At 37.2% G+C, this 22,375-nt stretch overlaps 1 protein-coding gene across 1 annotated transcript; it reads right to left on the reverse strand.

Annotated features, from left to right (window-relative positions):
* Nucleotides 1-755: 755 nt before the first annotated feature.
* Nucleotides 756-22,307, reverse strand: ap1m3 (adaptor related protein complex 1 subunit mu 3). Its single transcript, XM_017721310.2, has 12 exons — nt 21,971-22,307; nt 17,760-17,916; nt 17,565-17,632; nt 17,067-17,197; nt 15,124-15,271; nt 13,354-13,480; nt 9,350-9,492; nt 9,123-9,194; nt 7,341-7,499; nt 3,930-4,055; nt 3,774-3,849; nt 756-2,525 (listed from the first exon to the last, which is right to left on the reverse strand). Exons 1-12 carry the CDS (start codon nt 22,010-22,012, stop codon nt 2,503-2,505), a joined length of 1,272 nt encoding a protein of 423 aa, XP_017576799.1. The 5' UTR covers nt 22,013-22,307; the 3' UTR covers nt 756-2,502.
* Nucleotides 22,308-22,375: the final 68 nt, after the last annotated feature.

The raw sequence follows: 22,375 nt of genomic DNA on the forward strand, positions 1-22,375 counted from the left end.
TTATTACTCCATTATTAAGCAGTGACTAAGGTGAAATGAGCACTTTCTAGAGCATGTTTGTTTGTGTATTATACATCATAATCTTTTGCACACCATGTTTTAATGTCCGTTAATATTCCCATATTAAGCCTTATCCAGCCAATAGCTAGTGACTAACTTATTAAGCCAATAGCTGCATATGAACTGGATGCTTATTAGTGAACTACGAAGCAGCAACTAGAGTGAATTAAACCTTTTCCAAGAGCTCTATTGGCTTATTAAAGCTTACTAAAGGCATAATAATGGACATCTAAAATGTTGTGCAAAATATTATGATGTATAATACACAAATAAAGTGCTCTGGAAAATGCTTAATACTACACTCTGTAGTTACTGCTTAATTAATAATGAGCAGCCTGTTCATTACTAGCTTCTGGCTTGTTATGGTATAAGTGCATTACAAGGACATTATAATGATATTATATTTGTTCTTTTCCATTTATTTACACTATTTAAAAATGCCAACTGCATTTTACATTGTGTGAAATTTTCAAGATCAGCAGAAATAACCTAAAATTGCCTGGAATAACACCTTGTTGCGTCGGTGTACATTAAAAGTAAAGAATGCTATTCATTCATATTGTGTTTCTCAAACAGGCCCCAGTACTAGACTCAAATGAGATTTGAATTACAGTCCAACACTTCAATAACCAGGCACCACTTATCAGTCAATAAATGGAAGATATAAAACAGTAAGCAGGTAGAATACACAAGTCTAATTTAAAAGAACAAAACAGCAGTTTATTTGTTTCCAGTCACATATTGTACAGTATCAAGTGGAAGCAGAGAGCAGGTATTTAATAAATAAAAAAGCGGAATATCAAAAACAGATTTCAGAGTTGGGAATGTGGTGGAATAATTATCCAGAGGTTAGCACACCATTGGTCCCCGGTGAGAGAATGTGAAAGAGAGGCAGGCTGTCATACTTACGACAAATAATATATTCTGCTGCCTCTGCAGAGGTGCCAACAGTATTCCATACGCACGGCAGCCTCGCTGATAGAACAAGTGATGCAATGCATGCTGAATACAGGGACTTATGGCAGTGTATTCTCTACAATTACACATAGAAGACAGTGGAAATTTAAAGCAGGACGTTTCTGGTCTAATGCTTAATCATAGGATTTGGAGACAGATCAGGCAGTGATTTAGAGTCTGCTTTCTCAGTCTTCTAGCTGAGATATTCTCACCCTGCACATGCTGTAGAATTATATGTGACAGATGTACAAAAAACTGTACATTTAGCTCCTCAACCCAAGTTCCCTTAGAATGAATTCATTAAAATTTCTCATTCTTACAATAACTGACAAATCAGCAGTGCTCTGGAGTCTGCTTCTCGAGTTTCCTTGCGTTTGTGAAGTAGAGACATTCTTTAGACTTTCACATTTGCAAAAGCAAACACAACAGACAAGGCTACAAGGATACTGTGGGGAAAATATAGTGTTACACCAGAGCCTGACAGTGTACAGCCTTATTAATCATTGATTTTGTGCACAAGGTATTCATTCCACTGGTCAGTGGGGTTACGTTTTATAAAAAACTATATAATAAAAACGGCCACTTCCTTCTTTCAGGATCATGATAGATGAGGAGTAATAAAAGATCTATTTAAACTGGTTCCAATTACATTTCTTAAAATGATGGATTTACATAATCATCCTCTTGTTAAATACATAACAATTAAACGTAATGCTAAACAAGTAACAGACTACATATGTATAAACAAAGAAAAGAGAAAACAAAGCCAACCAAATACCAAACCTGTCAAAATGTTTCTAAAATAATATGTTGCATGACCAGTTTTTATTGCTTTGTTCACAGACGTTTTAAAGGGCCCATTTCTGAGAATGTAATGTCTGATGTAAACACTACCCATTACCCATATATGGAAACCAAGTTGTTTTGTATTAACTGCTTCTGTGTTGTCATAAAAACCTATACATTTCGTATATCCACCTATTCAGTAGTTTAGCTTCACGCATTCACGTTTGAAGGAGTGTTTGAGCCTGGACCGCTTTTGAATGAGGCACAATACAGGGCAGCCAATCAAAATGGGACTCATTTACCTAATACCAGTCTTAAAGGCACAGTAACAGAAACAGCCTGTTTAATTCTAAGGAATTAAGAGAGGTTGGAAATGGCCTTATAAAAATGAATTCTGATTGTTTTTGGTACATAAAACCACGCAAATTGTATGAGTAGACCTCAAAGAGAGAACAATAAAATACAAAACAAAACAATAGGATATGGACCCTTTAATGCACATGCAAACTTACTGTCTTCCTCTCTCTGTTTCTCTCACACACACATACATAGATAAAGTAGAAGAGAGAGAGGCTGTAACCGGTTGAGTGATGTTTTAGAACACCACAGAGCTGTCTCTCTCTCTCTCTCTCTCTCTCTCTTGCTCACTCTGAGGAGAACAGTAGGCCAGGACAGTCTGCACAAATAGCCATCATCCCTTCAGTTTGTCCTCAGCTGATAATCTGTGAAATATAATCATATAATAAGGCCAATACAATCAATGTTTTAATTGTTGAAAAAATGGGTAGTGTGTATATCATTCTAAATGTGTGTAAGTTGGCTGCCTGCTTAGCATTTCTAATGAATAAGTGAAAAGAGCTGAAGGATTAGAGTGCCTCCCTCTCCTCTGGTATCGCTGATGCAAATGGAAAACTGATAGTCTACACTCTATTAAAGTGTGGCATGAGGGAGAGTGGGTGGGGGTATGTGTGTGTGTGTGTGTGTGTGTGTGTGTGTGTGTGTGTGTGTGAGAGAGAGAGAGAGAGAGAGAGAGAGAGAGAGAGAGAGAGAGAGAGAGAGAGAGCGAGCGAGAGAGAGAGAGCAAGGGAGTCTCAAGTTTTCATGTGGGCAAAGGTAGATTTAGATGGTATAGCATGGTGTGTGTGTGTGTGTGTGTGCTTTTTCAAATTATTGACAGCGTTTTGAAAGAATTACCTACATTCTTGAAACATTGACTTAGTATCTTAAAATAATGACTGTCCTGAAATATTGACTGTGCATTGAGTTATGTTCTCTAAATAATTACTTATTTTCTCAAGATTTTGAGATACTATGTCAAATAATAAGTTTCAAGAAAGCAAGTGATTATTTGGAATAAGTAAGTCAATATTCGAATATGGTGAGTCAATATTTAGAGAAATTAAGTCAATATTTTGACATACTGCTGCCAGAAGTAAAACCTCTGGCGATTTTTCTCCTCTGCCTTTCAGGAATGGGTTTCCACATATAATTTCTCCAAAGTTAACCTTTTAGACATCTGATTTAACCACATCTTGGAAGAAATGTCAGGCCTCTGACATTAGTCAAAAGATGCAATTTTTAGAAACGTAAATTAGAATTTTTAAAAACAACTGATATTGTGATTGCTGTAAGACGTCCTAACAGACTTTAAAGGACATGCAGATAGAGACAGAGTGAATTGTCTGTAAACTATTTCTTTTATCACAAGATGAATCATCTTTCAATAATCCTGTATTTTGTCACAACAGTGCAAAACAGTACATACATCCAACATTTAAAACTTTAATGTACTAACAAATATTTTCTGTAGATGGACTGGGGTAAGGTTTTTAACACAGTTGTGGAAAACACAATTAGTGCCAAGATAAACAGACTTTTTTCACAGCATTGTATGGAGAAATTATGTGCATCAAGTAAATTCAGTGTGCTACATTTTTCAGCATGTGTGGGCGTGTGTGTGTTTGATTTACCTCCACTCTGTGTAATGTATCGTACCCATGGTAGCGCCTGGTACCCACTTTTCTCAATGATTTTTAGGTATCGGACCTGAATACATGGAAATATGTTTAGCATTAGAATTATTACCTAACAACATAAGCTCATGGACATTTAAAACCAAGACCCACCTGAATCCCTGATACAGTGAAATAAGGGATTTCAAAATTGACAGTAATCGGCCTCTTTGCTTCTTGTTCATCACTCTCAACACTCGGCAGTCCAAAGTGAGCCCTCATCATGTACTCCTTCCCTCCCTGTAAACATACATGAACTCTTAACAGGTCCAGAATTGAAAATACATTATAAAAGTGCCCCAATTATATTAAATTCATGAGTTGTCCAGTAATTAATAAATATCAGACTATGTCAGCAGTTGTTTAACAACAGTAAAGAGAATTGTGTGCACAAATGAAACATCTTTTCTGAAGATTTTTTACAAATTGTTTTGCTTCCATTTCTGTGACATAAAAGTATCAAAGGCCTCAAGTGACCAATCTGTGAACATCACCTACATTTCCAAAAATAAATACAAGAATACATTTGTAGTCAAAATTAGTGACAAATATGTTTCCATATACTTGAGACATTTTTTACAATAATTTTAGAAAAATATATGTTTTCCTTATTTTTTTAAGAGATCTATTCATGGCGTAGAGGTACATGCAAGGCATTTAATAGTAAAACAGTCCCCAAAGAAAATAAACCTTTTCAGATTTAATGCTATTTGTCCTTTATCAACATTACATATAAAACTCAGATGATTTGTTTAGTTTCCCAGCTCATTTTAAATAATAAATAAATTAACTATATTTGCAATGCAGACATTGTGACCCCTGGTTACCACTACTGTAAAGATCACCACTCAGTACATATCACTACAAGGCACCATTTCACATCAAATCACTCTGAATACTTTGTTTACAGTAATGATTGAATTATGCAATGTTAATATTAAAAAAATGTTAGAATCCCTATTTGCCAGTTTTATCCTCTTTGTCAATAGTTATAACATGAGGGCCTGTATTCACAAAGCTTCTTAAAGTATAGTGTTCACTTAGGATTGGATTCATGTCTCATGTAGATCCTAGATCAGCACTCAGAATCTGAGACACTTTGTGAATATGGACCCAGGTCTCCTTGGACATATATTAGAAAATTGGTCTTAGTAGCACTAGTGGAACATTCATGGCTTCACGTAACACTTCATACACACCAAAACTGCGGTGTTGAAATATACACGCAAGTACGCAACAAAAGCAGCTCACTATTTCAGACCAAGAAAAGCAATGCTGAATATGGGGCATTCTTATCAGCACTGATAGGTACTGTCTTAAGTACAGCTCAAACAATAAAAGAAGTATCTGATGTCATAATGCATAGCAACTATCATAAGCTTAACTACTTAAAAATATTTTCCATGTTATCTTATCACAATAGCACACAATATAAATGTATCCTTTGCATGTTAAAAACTAAAGGTAGCAATTTCAAAAGGTTCGTGGACTTCCTGCATAACACTGTCTCCATAAATCCACAGTTAAAAAAGCAAACAGAAAAGAACCTGAAGAGAAACCACTTGAAATACCTTAGTTCAGTTTCATTAGATCAGCTATAACCTTCTGTCTGATAATAAATATGTGGCCTATTGAGAGTCATAATTAAGCCAGTTGCTGTCAAAGCTGTTGTAAGATGTTGCACACAGTACTGAGATATTCTCACAATTTGCTGGTTGTGTCTGCATGTGTCTCAGTGGTTTAATAACCGAGTGACACTTTAATATGAGTAATTCATTGCTCCACTACATATCGTAAGGAGTGTGCAGAGCTGCACATGAGTTCCTGTGGGTCCAAAGCATTATTACACATTTACTTCCTTTGAGAGTTTTGTTTGATTAAATTGATTTGGGCAGTCTTCGTTGTGGGTTTCCTCTGCTTGTAAGAGGCAGGGGTCTGCTCATACAACAAAATAATTCACAGCTCTTATAGTAGTGCTATCATGGTGTAACTGAAGACATATGCATTTCACACCTTCATTCTACCATTTCCTTTTACTGATAAGAAGAATGCATGTAAAAAAGTTACAGTATTTTTTTCAGCAATATACAAGTAATTAAAAATTTTAAAAGTTTTATAAAAACTATAAAAAAACAGATAAACGTTTAAAGTGAGTCAAACATGCTAGTCCTGTGCAACTTCACAGGTATCTGGTATCCAGACACCACTTCTAATTAGTGAATTCAGCTACTTTAAGGTGCACCCATAGCTAACACAGGCAGCCAACTGTGCACAGTTTCTATAATCTCTGTGGAAAAGCACTGCCAATATAACAAGAGGTTGAGCCTAAGACCACCATGCCCAGTGCTAAGCATCTAGTGCAAAGCCTTCCAGTAGAGTGGAGGTTGATGCTAGGCCTGAACTTTTTGTAGAAAATAACTAATTAGAATGTTTCTGACCAACACTCCCACTGTGATTTAACGGTTCAGGCCTGTTAATTTGACCAAGAACGCCAGAATATCCACTTTCACTGGTTTGAATGCTGAACATAGTACGCCAGACCGCCAGGTTTGGTTGTGTTGTCATGTACACAGCACGTGGGCTGCTTTTGATTGGTCTGACCCATATACAGATTGTTCACAAGCTCCATGAAGAAGTATAAATTTTGCCACTTAAAATTTAAAGGTCTACATTTATATCCTACATTTTCCTGCAGTTTATTTATCCCCTTAAGGTCCAATTATGTTATTATGGGTTTGACTATTTTTGTTGCCATGCCTTTAATATGATTTAAATGAGCTGTGTTCTGATTGTCTGCCTGTACTGTGTCTCACTCAAAAAGCACTCAGAAACACCCCTATAACTTCACTGTGAATGGACAGGGCAAAACAGCTATAGACTGAATAGATGGATATTTGTAAACATGTTGGTTTTTGTGATATCATAGAAACAACAAATACAAAACAAGCTGTTTTGCAGCCTTAACAGATACATTAGATACATTAAATGTTTCATAATATAACATTGCAGCTCTTGCAATTTGAAAATAGCACTTTTTAAAATTGCATTTTTCTTGTAAAAACAGTTCATCTGGTATCTACAAACATTTGAACATACAGTGTTATTAAAAACAGGATAAGAAGCTGTAAAGAAATATTAGATGAGTCTAGAATGATGAACAGAATCTTACTTAATCCTACATTGCCTAAGAAAGTTCTATAACTTCAAGAGTTAAGTTTTAATAAAATGAATAGCCAGAATGTATTTCAAAAGTGAACAACTGTCAAGGCAGATAAGATAAAATTGTTTAAAAAGGTGATTATAATGTATTATGTTTCACCTTTTTTCAAAATACAAGTCATTTAAGTGATATAACATAATTCGTAAATCCTAATGTATTATTATTGCATATAAAAGAACAATAAAATATTAATATGGCAAGTTATTCCAGGCTTTTGAATAGTACTGTATATCATGTGTTGTTTATGAAGACATTACAGCATTCCTTTGGGCAGTTCTATAAGGTACTGTAAAAGCGTCACTCACTGGGAAGGACTTGATAGTCCACTCAACAGCACTCTTCTCAGGCAACCACTTGGCATGGCCAGTGCTGGTCTTAAATTTGGGTGAGTCAGCGTCACTGGGCACAGGCACCAGGATGGTCACGTTGTTGGCTGTGGAGCGGCTCTTAAACTGACTGCGAGCCTGAGGGACAAAGGACAGCACATCGAACAAAACACACAATGCTCAGCCAAGCATACTGACACAGTATGAATGGGAGCCCATGGTTACGATGAGTTTGAATTTATTTCTGTGATTACTATTCGGTTTATGATTAACCACCTGAAACTGGACAATCTACAAAGTGAATAGTAATCGGCTGCCCACATCCTGAAGGACACATTTCACCCGGGACATCATCTGTTCGACCTGCTGTCCTCTGGTAAATGCTTTAGGTCCATCCCATCCCGTACAAACAGACTTAAAAACAGTGTTTACCCCAGAGCCGTACGGGACCTGAACACTTCCAAACCCACACACTGACAAGGACTTTCTATAAAACACTGTGCTCAGTAGAACCGACTGAACACAACTACGGCTCTTTACTGGCACTGACTTCATAGGACCTTTTACAATGTTCCAGTGCTCCACTACGGCTCTTTACTGGCACTGATTTCATAGGACCCTTTACACTGTTCTTGTGCTCCAGTGTTCCACTCCACCTCTGTTCTATTTATTATTCATTTTTTCTCGAGAGTGTGATCTATAATCTGTATTCTTTCTGTGCAATAATTCTTAGATGTGCAATATTATATAACGCTATAAGCTATCCAAGGAATGTGCAACTACAACTGCTACCTCACCTGTCTATTGACTGTTTTAGAATATATAGTTTTATAGTCCTTTTTCTTTATATTTAAGATTTTGATACTGTTTTTTCCCTTAAATCTGCAATTTATATATTTTAGCCTTATGTTTATATATTTTAGCCTTATGTTTAATAAGCTGCTCAATTTCGTTGTACACTGTGCAATGACAATAAACACATCTTATCTTATCTTATCTTATCTTATCTTATCTCTTATCATAAGAAAGAACAAGACTTATTTCAAAAGAAAAAATCTTGACACATAATAGACATTCCTGATCAATTAACCCATAGAATGCAGATTATTTTTAAGGTATCAATATTGGCAATTACAATTCAGTAACTTCTATGAATTATTTGGAAACTACTGCGAAGCTAACAGTTATGTAGTTACTTATCTAAACAGTTGTTTATAGCAACAACCAAAGCATGGCACAGTAACTCATGGGAATAAGCCCAGAAATTGTCGAAAGTGCACATTCTTTACTTTAAATCAATGAAAAATATGTATCAGTAGATAAGAGAGAAGAGATTTATTATAACGTGTAGTATAATTGTGTAGCTCAGTCTCATTAAATATGTTTAAAAATATAAAAAATATGTTAAATAGAACCACAGACATGTAAGGGTTAAAGGGGTTAAAATTCAACACTGTGTCATAGTCCTGTAAAGTGACAGTCTTCAGAATTTAAATCAGTCAAGTTTCAGCAGGGTAAGGACAAAAGGACAAAGCCTGCTTGTTTAAGAACAAACTGACTCTTAAGACATGTCAGGTAAACTTTGGAGCTGCCAGGAAATTGTGAAGACCAGGGCAGTGAAGTGTACAATGCATCTGAGCCGTGTGTGTGTGTGTTTGTGTGCGTGTCTGTGTGTGTGTGCATGTGTGTGTGTATGTGTGTGTGTATGTGTGTGTGTTTGTGTGTGTTTGTGTGTGTGTGTGTGTGTGTGCTCGCTAGTACCTTAACTTTGATCTCTACTCGGCTATGAGAAAATTTCTCAATCATGCTTTCAATCCATATGAGGGGCTTCACCTGCAAGGATTACAATTATGAACTATTAAATTAGGACTGAGCTAAATAAATTAGTGCTCATTTCAATAACTGCAACATACAAACAAACAAAAAAAGCTGATTCTGATGGGCTAGTCTGAGTGTGTGTGGGAGGGCTGGGGGTGTGTAATGCTCACTGTGGTGTTAAGTCGATAGGACATGAGTTCACTCTCTCCGTCAGGAGGAATGAAGGAGATGGTTCGGTCATTCTCAAAGCGAGAGAGACGCACACACTGATGAAACTTAACGTCCTCTAACTCCACTGACTTACTCTTCTCTCCTGTGGAAAGACAAAGGACTCTCATTTAATTTATTTAACATAACACACCAGCACGTTAATGCAGCATATTAAATGTGACATGAAAACCTGACACTAAAGGGAACAGTCTAAAGGGATATGGTTTGATTCATGTAAATGAGGTTTTCAGAATGCATTTTCATTCCATTTAAATTGGCCTACATGCCTAATATGTACGTTCTCAAACATGCAAGTTGGTGCTGAACATCTTGTAAAGCCAATTTATTCTTGAGTGAAAATCTTTTACTGCACTCCTATACATGCTTCTACGTTTTCTTTTATAACACTGTTTTTTCATCTATTACAGATTCTACCACAAAAGCTTGTCAGATGTAGCAACAATAACTAAGAATTTTGCACAACGCCAGATTTTCACAGCAGTAGTGATAATTAGACGTGTGAATTACTTAATGGCTCTAACAGCTCCCTCAGATATTAAATGGTTACAGATATGTTGGCTGGTAGCTAACACTTTGTTTTATGATAGCTTTGAGATAAGGTTTTGGCCTAAGGCATATATAAATATAACAAGTGCAACTTCCCTTTTAATCTAAGTTTCAGCCCAATTGTGGGCCATTTCTATTCGTGATGTAATGTTCACACAATGTAATGTGCAGCTACAATTAAAAAAAAATAATAAGAATAATAAATAAATAAATAAATAAATAAAAATATTTATATTTATAAGGACAGTAGTAATTTCATATAACATTATGTAAAAGAGAGAAATTCCTGTTGAATCCAGTTGTATTATTGCTTAATGATGACTCAATTAGCTTTGTCAGATTAACAAAGGAAGATATGGCTTGATATACATTGGAGCACCAAGGCTGAGTCAACACTGAAAATTCTGGTATTTCCTCAACTAAACACAGAAAAAAACAACACAAAACTTTAGAATAAAAATACAACAAGTAATTATGACACTTAAAAGAAGAAACATTAAAAATCCTGCACTAGTTCTAGGTCACTGTTCAAATTGAAGCAAATTTGTGACATTGACTATGTTAAGGCCTTTACACAAAAATGCAAGTTTTATTTTCTTCTTCCTTTCATTCAAGCTCACATTCAGATGATCCTCAGGAAGATTTGATTAACTGATCAGAGGCGTTTGCACAAACATATGGAGTTCATAGCAGCTCAAGTGCACATTATCATTACAGCATAAAGTGGAAATATCAAATACCAATAAATTACAAAATTCATGTAAACATTCTACCTTCTACCTCTGTTTCACTCAAATTGCTATGCTGAACATTTGTAATGAAAAACCTTTCTAATAAAAGAAACATTTTCATTAGTGTTCTCAGACTTTTAGATCCCACTGCATGTCAAAAAAACTTAGGACTAGGAATTAGGACTACTTGGACTCCATGATCTCTTCTGTCTGACATGTTATATGACATAGTAATGCAAGAAATGGCCACACTACAGACATGGAATAATTCTGATTGTGAGGTGAACAGAAGACTGAAGCGAATGGAATGATGCACACTGTGTAAACCTTTGTGTCCTTTTTGTTTCTGTACTGAACTTGTATTGATAGACAGGAGGAGAAAGTTAGCCTGTTCTGAAATTATTACTGTGATAAATTACTATTATTACCTGAATGCAAAGGAAATACAAATAATAAATCATGTGCAGTAAAACAGAATGGTAGTGTATAAAGTAGATTATATTTAAGCGTTTCAATATTTTGTTTATTCAGCCTGCAGATATGGCCTAAAGGGAACACAAATGAAAGTGCCTGTGTGATTGCTGGCTGTTGCAGGTTGTTTGACCTGCGAGCAGGAAAAGGCATCAGCTGCAGAGCAGGCTTTTAATGACTCTGAGACTGGGAGCGTCCTAAAGTCCCTAATACCAGTGAGCTTTGGGAATTCAACACTGCACTCTGAGCTCCAGTCTGTGAAATGGACCTTTCTCAGCATGGAACTGGGATTGCTGTGTGGTTGTGTAAGTGTGAATTTGAGTGTATGTTGGGTTGGGCCAAAGAAGGGAATCAAAGCAACAGGATGCAGTTGGTGTTTATATGAGCATTTAAACCTGCTGAATTCTGGGTACTTGTATCACAGTTCTTATATAAAGTGTGCCCTTGTCTAGAGTGTCTAATTCTCGTTGTCTGTATCACTGACATTTACAGGCGAGCATAAAAGGGCTGTGTGGAGTGCACTGGAAGGCACAGCTCAGCAGTCTCTGTGTTCCCTCAGTAGCAGGAAAGGCCTGCTGGGACCCAACCCTCATTGCTCATACTCAGACACTCACTGATGCCATCTAAAGGTCATACAGAGGTGTGACCTCTCAGTCTAATGCCTCTTGATTGGTTCCCCAGGGTCCACTGCCAGCAAAAGTGAGAAAAGCTGATTGCTGTCCCAAATTAGTCACTCCAGAATTAACGTGCTTATTGTCTCTGAGTACTCTGGGTATTTAAGAGTTTGGCATAATGTTTTAGCAGCTCTGGCTTCTAAATGACAAAATGATTAAAAAAAATAATATACAATGAAATTTGTCAATAAATACTGATGGGGTCGTGTATTAAGTGAAACTGTCCCATACAGACTGTCATTAATGATAAAATCAAGAAGAAAATCATAATAAATGTAATGTGTCAGTAAACAAAGATGAGTCTGTGTTACAATTTAATTGGCCCCAAAATAGATCTCTGTGGTCTTGTCTGACTTTGATAATAGATCTAGTTTCTAGTTCTACATTTCTATTTTGTCTAACATTCTCATAATCCACAATGCCAGTGATCCAACAAACATCTTTCTATAGAGTCCCTGTTTCAATAGATATTTAACTATCTTGTCCTGCAGAGAGCAGTGTTTCCCTCGTTTAAGAACATGCATCACTGGTTTCATATTGCCACCTGATGATCATAGGTTAGGGTCTTGTTACCAGTTAGAAGAAGTTCTCTACATTTCGATTACAGGTTCGTAAGAGGAAGTACATCAGGAAGACAATGTGCCTGCATCACTTCCTCCACCTTCTGCTAAAACTGTTTTTCTTTCAAGTCAAAGTGCTCTTAATGTTACAGCATGTTTGTGCCCTTCTGTCCTTTGTGGTAAACTCATTCAATGACTCGTTTATCATCCAATTTGATGGGGTAACATTTCTAGCATTAGTAGCACTTGAAATGGATTTATTCTCTGCTCCAGCTTGGTCTGGATGTGGGGAGGAATGCGTAAGTGAGAGCTGATCTTTAGGGTGATTGACACCTGCTGTGAAAAAGCCTGCGGGGGTGATTAAGGAAAAGAAACAGATGGGAGGGAAGCTACCAATGGAGTGCAAATACGATAGGTAGAGAACGAACTGCCTGCCCTGACTGGGGTAAAATTAGGTCTTTGTACACACACTAAGGCTGCAGAATAGACTGATCCTTCAGTGATATTGTGAAATTGCCCTTCATAGTGCTGACCCTGCGTAAGTGCATAATGTGCAAATAGTGTTTTGTCATGCAATGTGCACATCCTGACCACAGATATTGGTCATGGATGTTTCTTTGGATGTTTGGATGAACCAACAACTAACAATCAAATAAACATAAATAATTTGCCTAGATAATAATGCAGTCATGGTCGACTGTTTTCAACATATTGGAATACTGGAATTACAATAACACTGAAATGCGGCATGTTTTAATGTTGTAATGCACAACATTGAATGTAAATACATATATAAAAAAAACATAGCGCCTTAATTCCTTCCCTTGTATTCCTGCTCACTTGTCAAGCTAATAAAATGCTCAAATTATTTGTACAAAACTATCACAATATTTATTGACACTCAATTTGTTGTCAATTTGTGGACAAGACTGGTTTCTAATAATTCAATATGGTCACTCACTGCCGGTGATCTCGAAGAGCACTTTGTCATTGAGCCCCAGCCTCAGCTCAGGCATGCCTGAAAGAACCACTTTCAGTTTGATGGAGCCCAGAATCTCACTGCGCAGGACGCTGCCTGTAGCACTGACCTGGTATAACACCAAGAAAGAAACACCGTGACACAATGACAAAGAGATAAGTATGTGTGTGGGGTAAAACTTCATTTCCACAATCATTATCAGCTGCAATTTTTTCCCATATAAAATATACCATATGGTAATAATTAATATTCATATTCATAATATTAATACAACACTCCATCATTAAAAATAAGGACACCAAATAAACCCGGAAGCACCACAAGTCCCAAAAATGCAGCAGAGGAGAAAGTCAACCAGAGAAGGCTGCATGGTAATGTGAATGGTAATGCCCCATTAGAAAGCAATGAAACGTGGGGCTGCTGTTAATCAGACAGAGCGGTGCTCCTGAGAGCTGCTGTGGGCTGCCTTTCAGAATCACAGCCTGAGGAGTACACCAAGAGCCAGGGCATTCATCCTGGGACAGTTTGCAGAATAAAGCAAGCATTCTAGAGGAACAGCAGAGGAAAACAATCAAAGTCTCTTCTATCACTCAATGCAAGGAACTTTGGAAACTATGACCTTGAAAAGAAAGTGAAAGGTAAATTAGGGTATACTGAGTAAAGGAATGATACTGCAAAAAGAAGTATAGATTAGAATTAGACCTGCACGATATGGACACAGTATTAGTAACGTGATTAAATAGCAACACATCGGGACTGTGCCATATTGGCATTGTGATATGGGCTTGTGATTACTTGTGTTGGATTAAGTGAAGTCTGGAAACTATGACCTTGAGAAGAATATGAAAGAAAGCAACTTAAGGTATACAAACTAAAGGAGTGATAATGCAAAGAGAGGTACAGATTAGAATTTAAGCTGCATGATATGGACACAACACTAGCACTGGGAATATACAGTGACATATTGGGATCGTGCCTTGCAATATGTAATTATTTGTGTTGGATCACATGAGTATCTTGATTCATCAACACCTGTAGAAACTTTCATCTGGACCTGTAATTAGTCAAAGTACTGTGGTCGCTATACTGTGGCCAATATACAGCAAATTTCTCATTTGCATGTTTCTGCCTACTGTGAAATCAGGACTGCAAAGGCCAATATCATAATGACGATTAACAAATAATACAGTTATATGCAAAAGTCTGAACACCCCAAGTCAAATGGAAGTGGAACTTAACATATTGAAAAACATACAACATAAAATGTGGTCTGTGCAAATTTATGGTACATTATAGATTTTATTTTTTCCAACATGTTAAATTCAGCAAATAAACAGAAACTGTACACTACACTAACATTTACAGAAAAATGTCATATCTAAGTTTGTTCCCTGTAGATGATGTGTTAGCTTATTTTCACTTCAACAGCAAATCAACAAAACATGTAAGTTGATTGGAATGTTCAAACTTTTGCAAATGACTGGTGATAAAAGCAGCAGAGTATGCTTGTTGACAGCAGTGGTTATGATATCAACAACTAGAAGAAAATGATTATTTTTAGAATGCTACTTTCATTAGAAGTGAGAACAAGAACAGACAGATCTCTCAATTGCCTTAACTCTTTTCTCCTCACTGTGTACTCACTTGATAAGGATCAACAGCATGCATTTTTAAATTAACCCTAACCCTAACCTAACCCAAAGTCCTGTACAGTTTATGTAAGAACTGCAACACAGAACCATCACTACTTACCAATAAGTTGACAGACTCAATGACATCCATGAACACTTCATTTTTCCTGTACTTGATGCCCTCTGACCTCCAGGACACTGCATTGGTAACCGTTGCTGGAGGGCGAGGAGCCCCAATCTCCAATTTATGCCCTTGCTGTGTGATATACCTGACACAGAGTTGAACAGCAACCAAATATCAACATTTACTAATAACAAAATATAAACACACACACACACACACACACACACAGGGGTGCAGATTTCTAGTCCATCACAGGGCACAAATATCAGACATGTTTTCGGGGGATACATTATGAGGCTATTTAAAACAGAGAAGCTGCATAAGAGTTTGAAAAGGCCACAGGTAATGTTAAAATACTTGAAAGACACCAGGTCACAGAAAAATTCAATTGTAAATAAATAAGCACAATGCAGAAGAAATTACTCCTGCACAAGATATTTCACAGAAGTACTGAGATACGTGGCTGCTGCTGAGTCAGTAAACAATGCGGTTGTGTTGGTGTGATGAAAGTTCAGCTGGAGACTCCAGGGAGTAACATGTATATCCATAGAGACACACAAGCAGACAAACAGCTAAACCTGTTTCCACTTTCCATTTCCATCACCTATATGATGCACACATACAAATACTAAAAAGTGTGAGTAAGTGATTGAGTCTAAAAACTGAGAGGCTGTGGCTGTATTATAGTATTTTGAAGTATAAGGGTCATCTTCATGTAACAGCCTATAGGGTTAAAAAAGCTAAATTATTATAATTTTTTTTATTATTTTTACCCTAATTCTCATTAATACAATGTGCTCACAAATGTTTTTCATGTTCAATATCTAGAATTCTTTTATTACGTTTGTATTATTTTTGACTGTCGAATCTCTTTAATGCTTTCATTGTGAATTCAAATGAAGTGAACCAAACAAACAGAAGGCTATGTGGCAAAAAGTAAAAAGTAAGTAAAAAGAAAAACTTCAATTGCTGTAAATTTGTTGTAGTAATGAGATAAAATTGCAAGATGCTGTATTTTGTAAAACATGTTTTACAAAATTAGTTTTAGCTTTTAAATGCTCTGTCCGATAATAGTATACAGTCTGAAAAGAAAACTTGAGAAAAAAATGAACAGATTTATCCTTTTATGTGTTTTTTATGTGAATTTTCCTCTTAAATTGGAAACTGTGAGAACACACTAATGCACATTCAAAGCACAATTTTGTTTATTTACTGAATTTAACATATTGGGAAAAAGTCATGGCACATTTTATATTTTCTATGCTTAAAATGGCATATTTGAGTTTGTTCCCTGTAGAAGTTGTATAAACTTATTTCATCAACAAAACAAAATTTGCTTACAACAACCGCCAATATAATAATGCATATCTGGATCACATATGTTCCATGTTGGGCTGTCTGTTGCCCATGTAGTACGTGTTTTTATTGAGACCAGAAGTAGGTTCAACTGACAAAGTGTTGTGTTGATGACGATTAGAGATTGCACACTGTTAGCTGCAAAATGGACCTGATCAATACTGATAAATGTGATAAATAAGTCAATCAAAGGTGCTCTGTCACTGCTGTAGCTGCTTATCAAAGTTAAAGAAAAAAAAAAAATTTCTTAATGAGCATATAGCTGGTTTCATTACTTTAGTCTCCAAAGGAAAAACTGCATTGTTGTGTTTGGCTCCTACAGTCATAGAATACATCTGCTATCCTACATTTATCACTACATAATGCAGATTCTGTTGAGATGATGACTGCCCATTTACAACCAGAAACATCAGAAACATCTCACTCGCCTGAGTGTGTGCCTATATGAGCAAACTGAAGCAGACTTCTGTTTGTAAAACTATGAATAGAGAGTACAGGGAGCCTGTGAATGCTGAGCTGTGAATAGTGGTGGATGGTGCCTGTTGGAATGATGAATAATGAACAGTGAATCAGCCAGTACTCACTCCAGTAAGATCTTGCTGTCAGTGGTCTGAGGAAGCCCAAAATCCATGACCTCATCCAATAACTCATACACAGTCACAAAGTTGTCTCGTATGCTCTCCTCCTCCAAGGATTTAAAATACTCTTTGAAGACCTACAACAGAACCAAATATGTCCAAAAGTTTGTAGACACTCAATGTTTCTTCCAACATCAAGTGTATCAATGGAGAGTTTATATAAACAGTCCCTATATAATGTAAAAAATACAAGTAACCATACTGCAAAGAACCATATGAGGATTATAGCGGTCCATGCAGGTTAGATCAGAGCTTTTTTAAACAAAATCAGAATGCAAAAAATGAACTTTTTAAACAATCTGTAATATTATTATTATTATATAATTATATTATATTTTCCAATATTCTTCTGTTCTCCTCACTAATAAATGCACATAAATACACAAACCATTAATATTTACAGATTATGCAGCCCAGACAGGGATGTGTGAAAAGCACACTTACCTCCACTATTTTGTACAGGAAGGAATATACAAGGGCAGCATTTGTATTCTTCTTGGTGATTGCTACCACTGAGTACCAACTGTCAAGGATTTATGTGCAGAGCTAGTAGAAAAATGTTATACACATTAGCCACAGCAATAAGAAATAAGAAAGACACTGTAGCTGCTTATCAAAGGAGCTGCTTATTAAGGATACGGTAGAGGTTGCTGTGTTTAATGTATAAAAAGTGGGTGGAGCCATGAGTCACAAGCGGCGATAGTTCTGCATCTTCCTCTGTCTTCATCATGATAGGCATGAAGTGGTCAATCTCACTCATGTCAATGTTGCCCATGTAGTTTCGGCATATAAGCACCTAGAGGGGTGATGGTTAAATCAGGCTAGGTCAGCACAATAGAGTAAATACTGTAATACACTAATTCAAAAATCACTGACAGATTTTACATGTTTCTTTTTGTTTGCAAATTATACAAACAGCATAAGGATACATGCTGAAGAAAACATGCTGCTTTTATTCATTGATTCATGCAGATTAATTCTAACCGATCATAAAATTAGTGCCCAAACTTAGCAGATGGTAAAATTATGAAACGCATGTTCAGTTGCTGTGTGCGAAAGATATCATCAAAACCAGCCTTATTTCATCACAGGAAAAATGCTGACTCAGCACGAGTGAGTGGGTGAGTCAAATATCTGCTGACCTCTGAGAGAAATAATATAAAAATCATCTTGGAGGAATCTAGACTTATGAATAAACTTCATTACTTTTTAAAGAAAAGATATTTGTGCAGAGGTCAGATAGGGACGAGCGAAAATCAGGAAATAAGAAACAGAATGGAAACAGTCGCTGAAAATATGTTGTGTTGAACATATTTTGTGTACTGAAGATATTATTTAGGCTTAGCATCTGAAGTATTACAAAAAAAACTACTGCAAAATGAGTGGTTTGGTCAGTAAATCAAGCTCTTTTGCTCTAAAATAAAACCAACATTTATAGTAATGTATTATTAATCATCACTGTCCAAAAATGTTATTTGCTGTTTGCAGATGCCACTTGATCAGAGCAGCTGCCCTTTACATTGTGTGACAATTTAATGATGAATGGACAAAGAAAATAGTACAAAGCTGGTTGGAATATAATATCTTTTACATTTATTTACATTGAAAGTAAAGAATGTTTTTGCCTTCTCCTGTAAAGATGCCACTTTGGAGATACAGGTTTAAGTTTGGACATCCCTGCCTGGCTGACACAGAGCGCCCAATTCTATTGGCTGCTCTATAGTGATTACAGCATATACACTGTGTGTACATTAAAGTAGCTAACTTCTTCAACTGTATGCTTTTGGATATAAAGTGTATATATTTCCACATGATTTTCAATCATATTTTCAAAATAAGTCCATTGAATACCATCTATTTTTCACAAAAACTCTAAAATAAACATTTCCCATGTGCACATGAAATTTACACTTGAGAAATACAACCAAATTAGGTTAGAATTTAAGAACTGATCTGCCAATAGACTGGCTTTACTTTGCAGTTTATCATACTGTGTGATCATGTGCAATCTGCTCAGTAAAAGCAAAAGCAAGAGAACACAGTTAAGAACTGATAATCTGTACGTTTCCGTTAGCGGTGTACCAATACGCTAATTCTGCCTTAAACAGATTCAGAGAAAAGCAAAAGAAAGCCAATAAAATCTGATAGAAAGAATGGTTTGTGAGATTTGAATTTATTTATTTTCTTGATAGAACATCAAAAGATCCCATTTTTGAAAAGGAGATTTAAAGGGGGTTTGAAAATGTTTGTGTCGCTGCAGTAGGTTTAAGCCCAGTAAGAAGCTGCCCAGGACCATCAAGGTTGTGCTGTGCATAGTTATAAATGATGGGAACCAACCATTGCAAATGACCTGGGTTGAAAACAATGAACATTGTTCACATGCACTAAAATTTGACATAATCCTAACTGGTCTCATCAAACTGTGCTCATGTTTTTGCACTGGGCCAGCTTATATCACTGTGAACCATGTTCCACAAAAATATAGTTTTGTCATGAATGTTTAAGCTGTGCTGTTTATTGGTCTATATAACCTGCCATATTGTTGAGTTTGAGTAAAATCACATTGGAACACATATGAAACTGCATGCTGAACACTTAGGGCCTGAGTTTAACTACAGCTATATTTGCCAGTCAGCATAGTATTGTGCCTTTTGCTTTCTTATAACAGCATAATTAGGTCATGCCTGGTAATCTAATCGATATCAACTATCTATATGATCTCTCTTAATGAGAGCCAAGCCTTTCATGTGAATTTAAAGTCAATAACAACCAATCAAAGGGAAAAGCACTTGAAGCACCCTCACCCATCCTCTTTGAATATGAGATTTAATTTAAAAACTACAAGGAAAAAATCTCAGAAATCTAATATTACAGGAGGTACAAAATAATGTGTTAGATGTGTAAAAGACACATGACTAAGGAATCAAAGAGTGTCTGCTAATGTAATGTCGACTGAGCAGGGATGCCTTAAGCTGAAAGATATTGGATTGCTCTAGGGCACAGACAAGAAAGCTTTCATCAGCACTGCCAGGGGTCGCAGCTATATCAGAGGGTAATCCATTCAACTGAAGCCGTTTGGTTGCCTCACTTCTTGGCCTTGGTTTTTCCTCTTTCTTTCTCTTTCTCTCTCAGAGGCAGCCAATATTATCCCTAATTAAAAGAGACAGTTCTATACTAAATTAATACACTGGCTTTTCAAGTAATGCCTCCAATTTATCATGTAACCCAGTTTAAAGTAATGAAAGAATGGATGAGATGGCAAGTGAAAAAACTAGATACATACATTTGATACATTAGGAGCTGGGAGTTAACATGTAAACAGGGTTAGGCCAACCCCAACCTGGTTTCAATCATTTCACCTCCAGGTCACTAAAGTTGAGTCACTTGTGGTGGCGGGGCAGAACGGGTTTGGCTAGTACTCCACACTAAAACTGTTTCTCAAAGGCCTTAAACCATTGACTTTTACCCTGAAACACTGCTCTACATTTAACTTGAAATACTACTCTGATGTTTCAGCACTAGTCTACTTTTGCCTTTAAACAGTTCCACTTTCACATGGCCTCCTGCCTTCCTTCTACCTTAAACCTCTTCACTTTTACTTTGCAGCTTTATTCTGTTTATTGTTAAACACAACTACTTTTATCTTTAAATTCTTTAGCCAATAAACTCTACTGCACTTACTTTTAAGCATTACTCTGCGTCTACCTTTAAACACCTTAAAGTCAGTTTCCTTAACATGAATTAAGCCTTGGCCTGAACTCAAATGTCAAAAGTGATTCACCATTAAAAAGCCTTATTAGTCAAGGCTTAAAGGGCAATTCCACCATTTTTTCAACATTTGTGAGTAATTCAGTCCTTCAGATGTGAACAGCCATACAGAGTAGTTTGATGTGAAATAGTTCATTGTAGAGACTCTGATTTCTGTACCGTGCTGGTGATGGGAACCAGGGCTTGCCATGTCTACAACACAAATACAGCCATTTTATTCACTATCCAAAACCACCAGTCAACCCACACGTGTCTTCCGAGTTTTCTGGCCTATGTGTAATGCTGATTATATTAAAACAGTCATAAAATAAGTTCTCGTTGGGGGACTATCTTGTGATGCAACTCCCCGTGTGTCCCCCTTGAATGGACTGAAATATATTAAAATATATTTTAAGCCAAAATGTGCTCACGAAAACTAGCCCACACCAGTGTGTCAGATATCAGGCAGCATATATCTAACCATTTCATGGGATAACTTAGTGTGAGGGAGCTTTGAGAGGTGGTCGTCTGGTTCCTATCACCAACACTGTGAACAATTCTGACTCGGAAAGTTTCTCAAACAGAACATGTCACACCGAGCCACTCTGAATGACTTCATTTGCATCTCGGCCATTTAGTGATGTAGATTTTTTTTTGCAAAAATCACTTCCTCTTTATTCTGGACCAGGAACCAGTCACACTACTTTTATCTTTTAAAATCTACCTGTTCCACCTGTAAACCACACTACGTTAACCTTGAAGCAGCACGTTCACTCTAGCACTGCTACTTCTACTTCTGAGCTCTACTTACTAATTTTACCCTCTAACTCTCCACCTTCACTTCTGCTCTGAGCCAGGCTGCCCGCCCGGCTCCCCCGTGAAGCCCCCCACGTCCAACTTCCCTCAGAACCAGTTTGTCTGCGTGTTTTAGTGCCACGTACACGTGCGTCCCCGCATTTAGACACACTACAGGCACATTGGCGTTATTTAAGCTACTCCGTGAGGCGGACGTGTGTAGGTTCTTGGTCCACCCCTCTTTCCCTCCGACAGGTGCAGACTCCCTGCTGACCTGCCGGTGGTCCAGTGTCTCACTGCGACCCTACCTTGCCTTTCAGGTCCAGGATGAAGATAGCGGAGGCTGCCATTCTGCTAATGTGGGAAGACGACGGAAAGCAACCGAGCGGGAAGTTTCACGGTTTTATCTCTCGACTGCAGAAGAAAACCGAGCCGATACTTCCATCCCTCGCGTGTCGTTCGCTCTTCCGGGTGCTGAGGCGTCGGTCCGGTTTTTCAGCTTTTCTCCAGATGAGGCTCTCCGCCAGCCTCACACTCCCGTTCAGCCCCAGTCCACGAGAAGTTCGCCTCCACACGACCCGACAGCGCCCGGAGTTCTGCTTAAAGCGGGGAGTCGCTCGCTAAACGCAGTCGGATTTTAGCGGTTAGTGTCAGAAACTGGACGCCCCCCTGCGGAGCGTGACGCTCACGGACGGCTCCAGCACCCAGTCCTG

The sequence above is a fragment of the Pygocentrus nattereri genome, chromosome 26 (assembly GCF_015220715.1).
Source record: "Pygocentrus nattereri isolate fPygNat1 chromosome 26, fPygNat1.pri, whole genome shotgun sequence".
Lineage (NCBI taxonomy): Eukaryota > Metazoa > Chordata > Actinopteri > Characiformes > Serrasalmidae > Pygocentrus > Pygocentrus nattereri.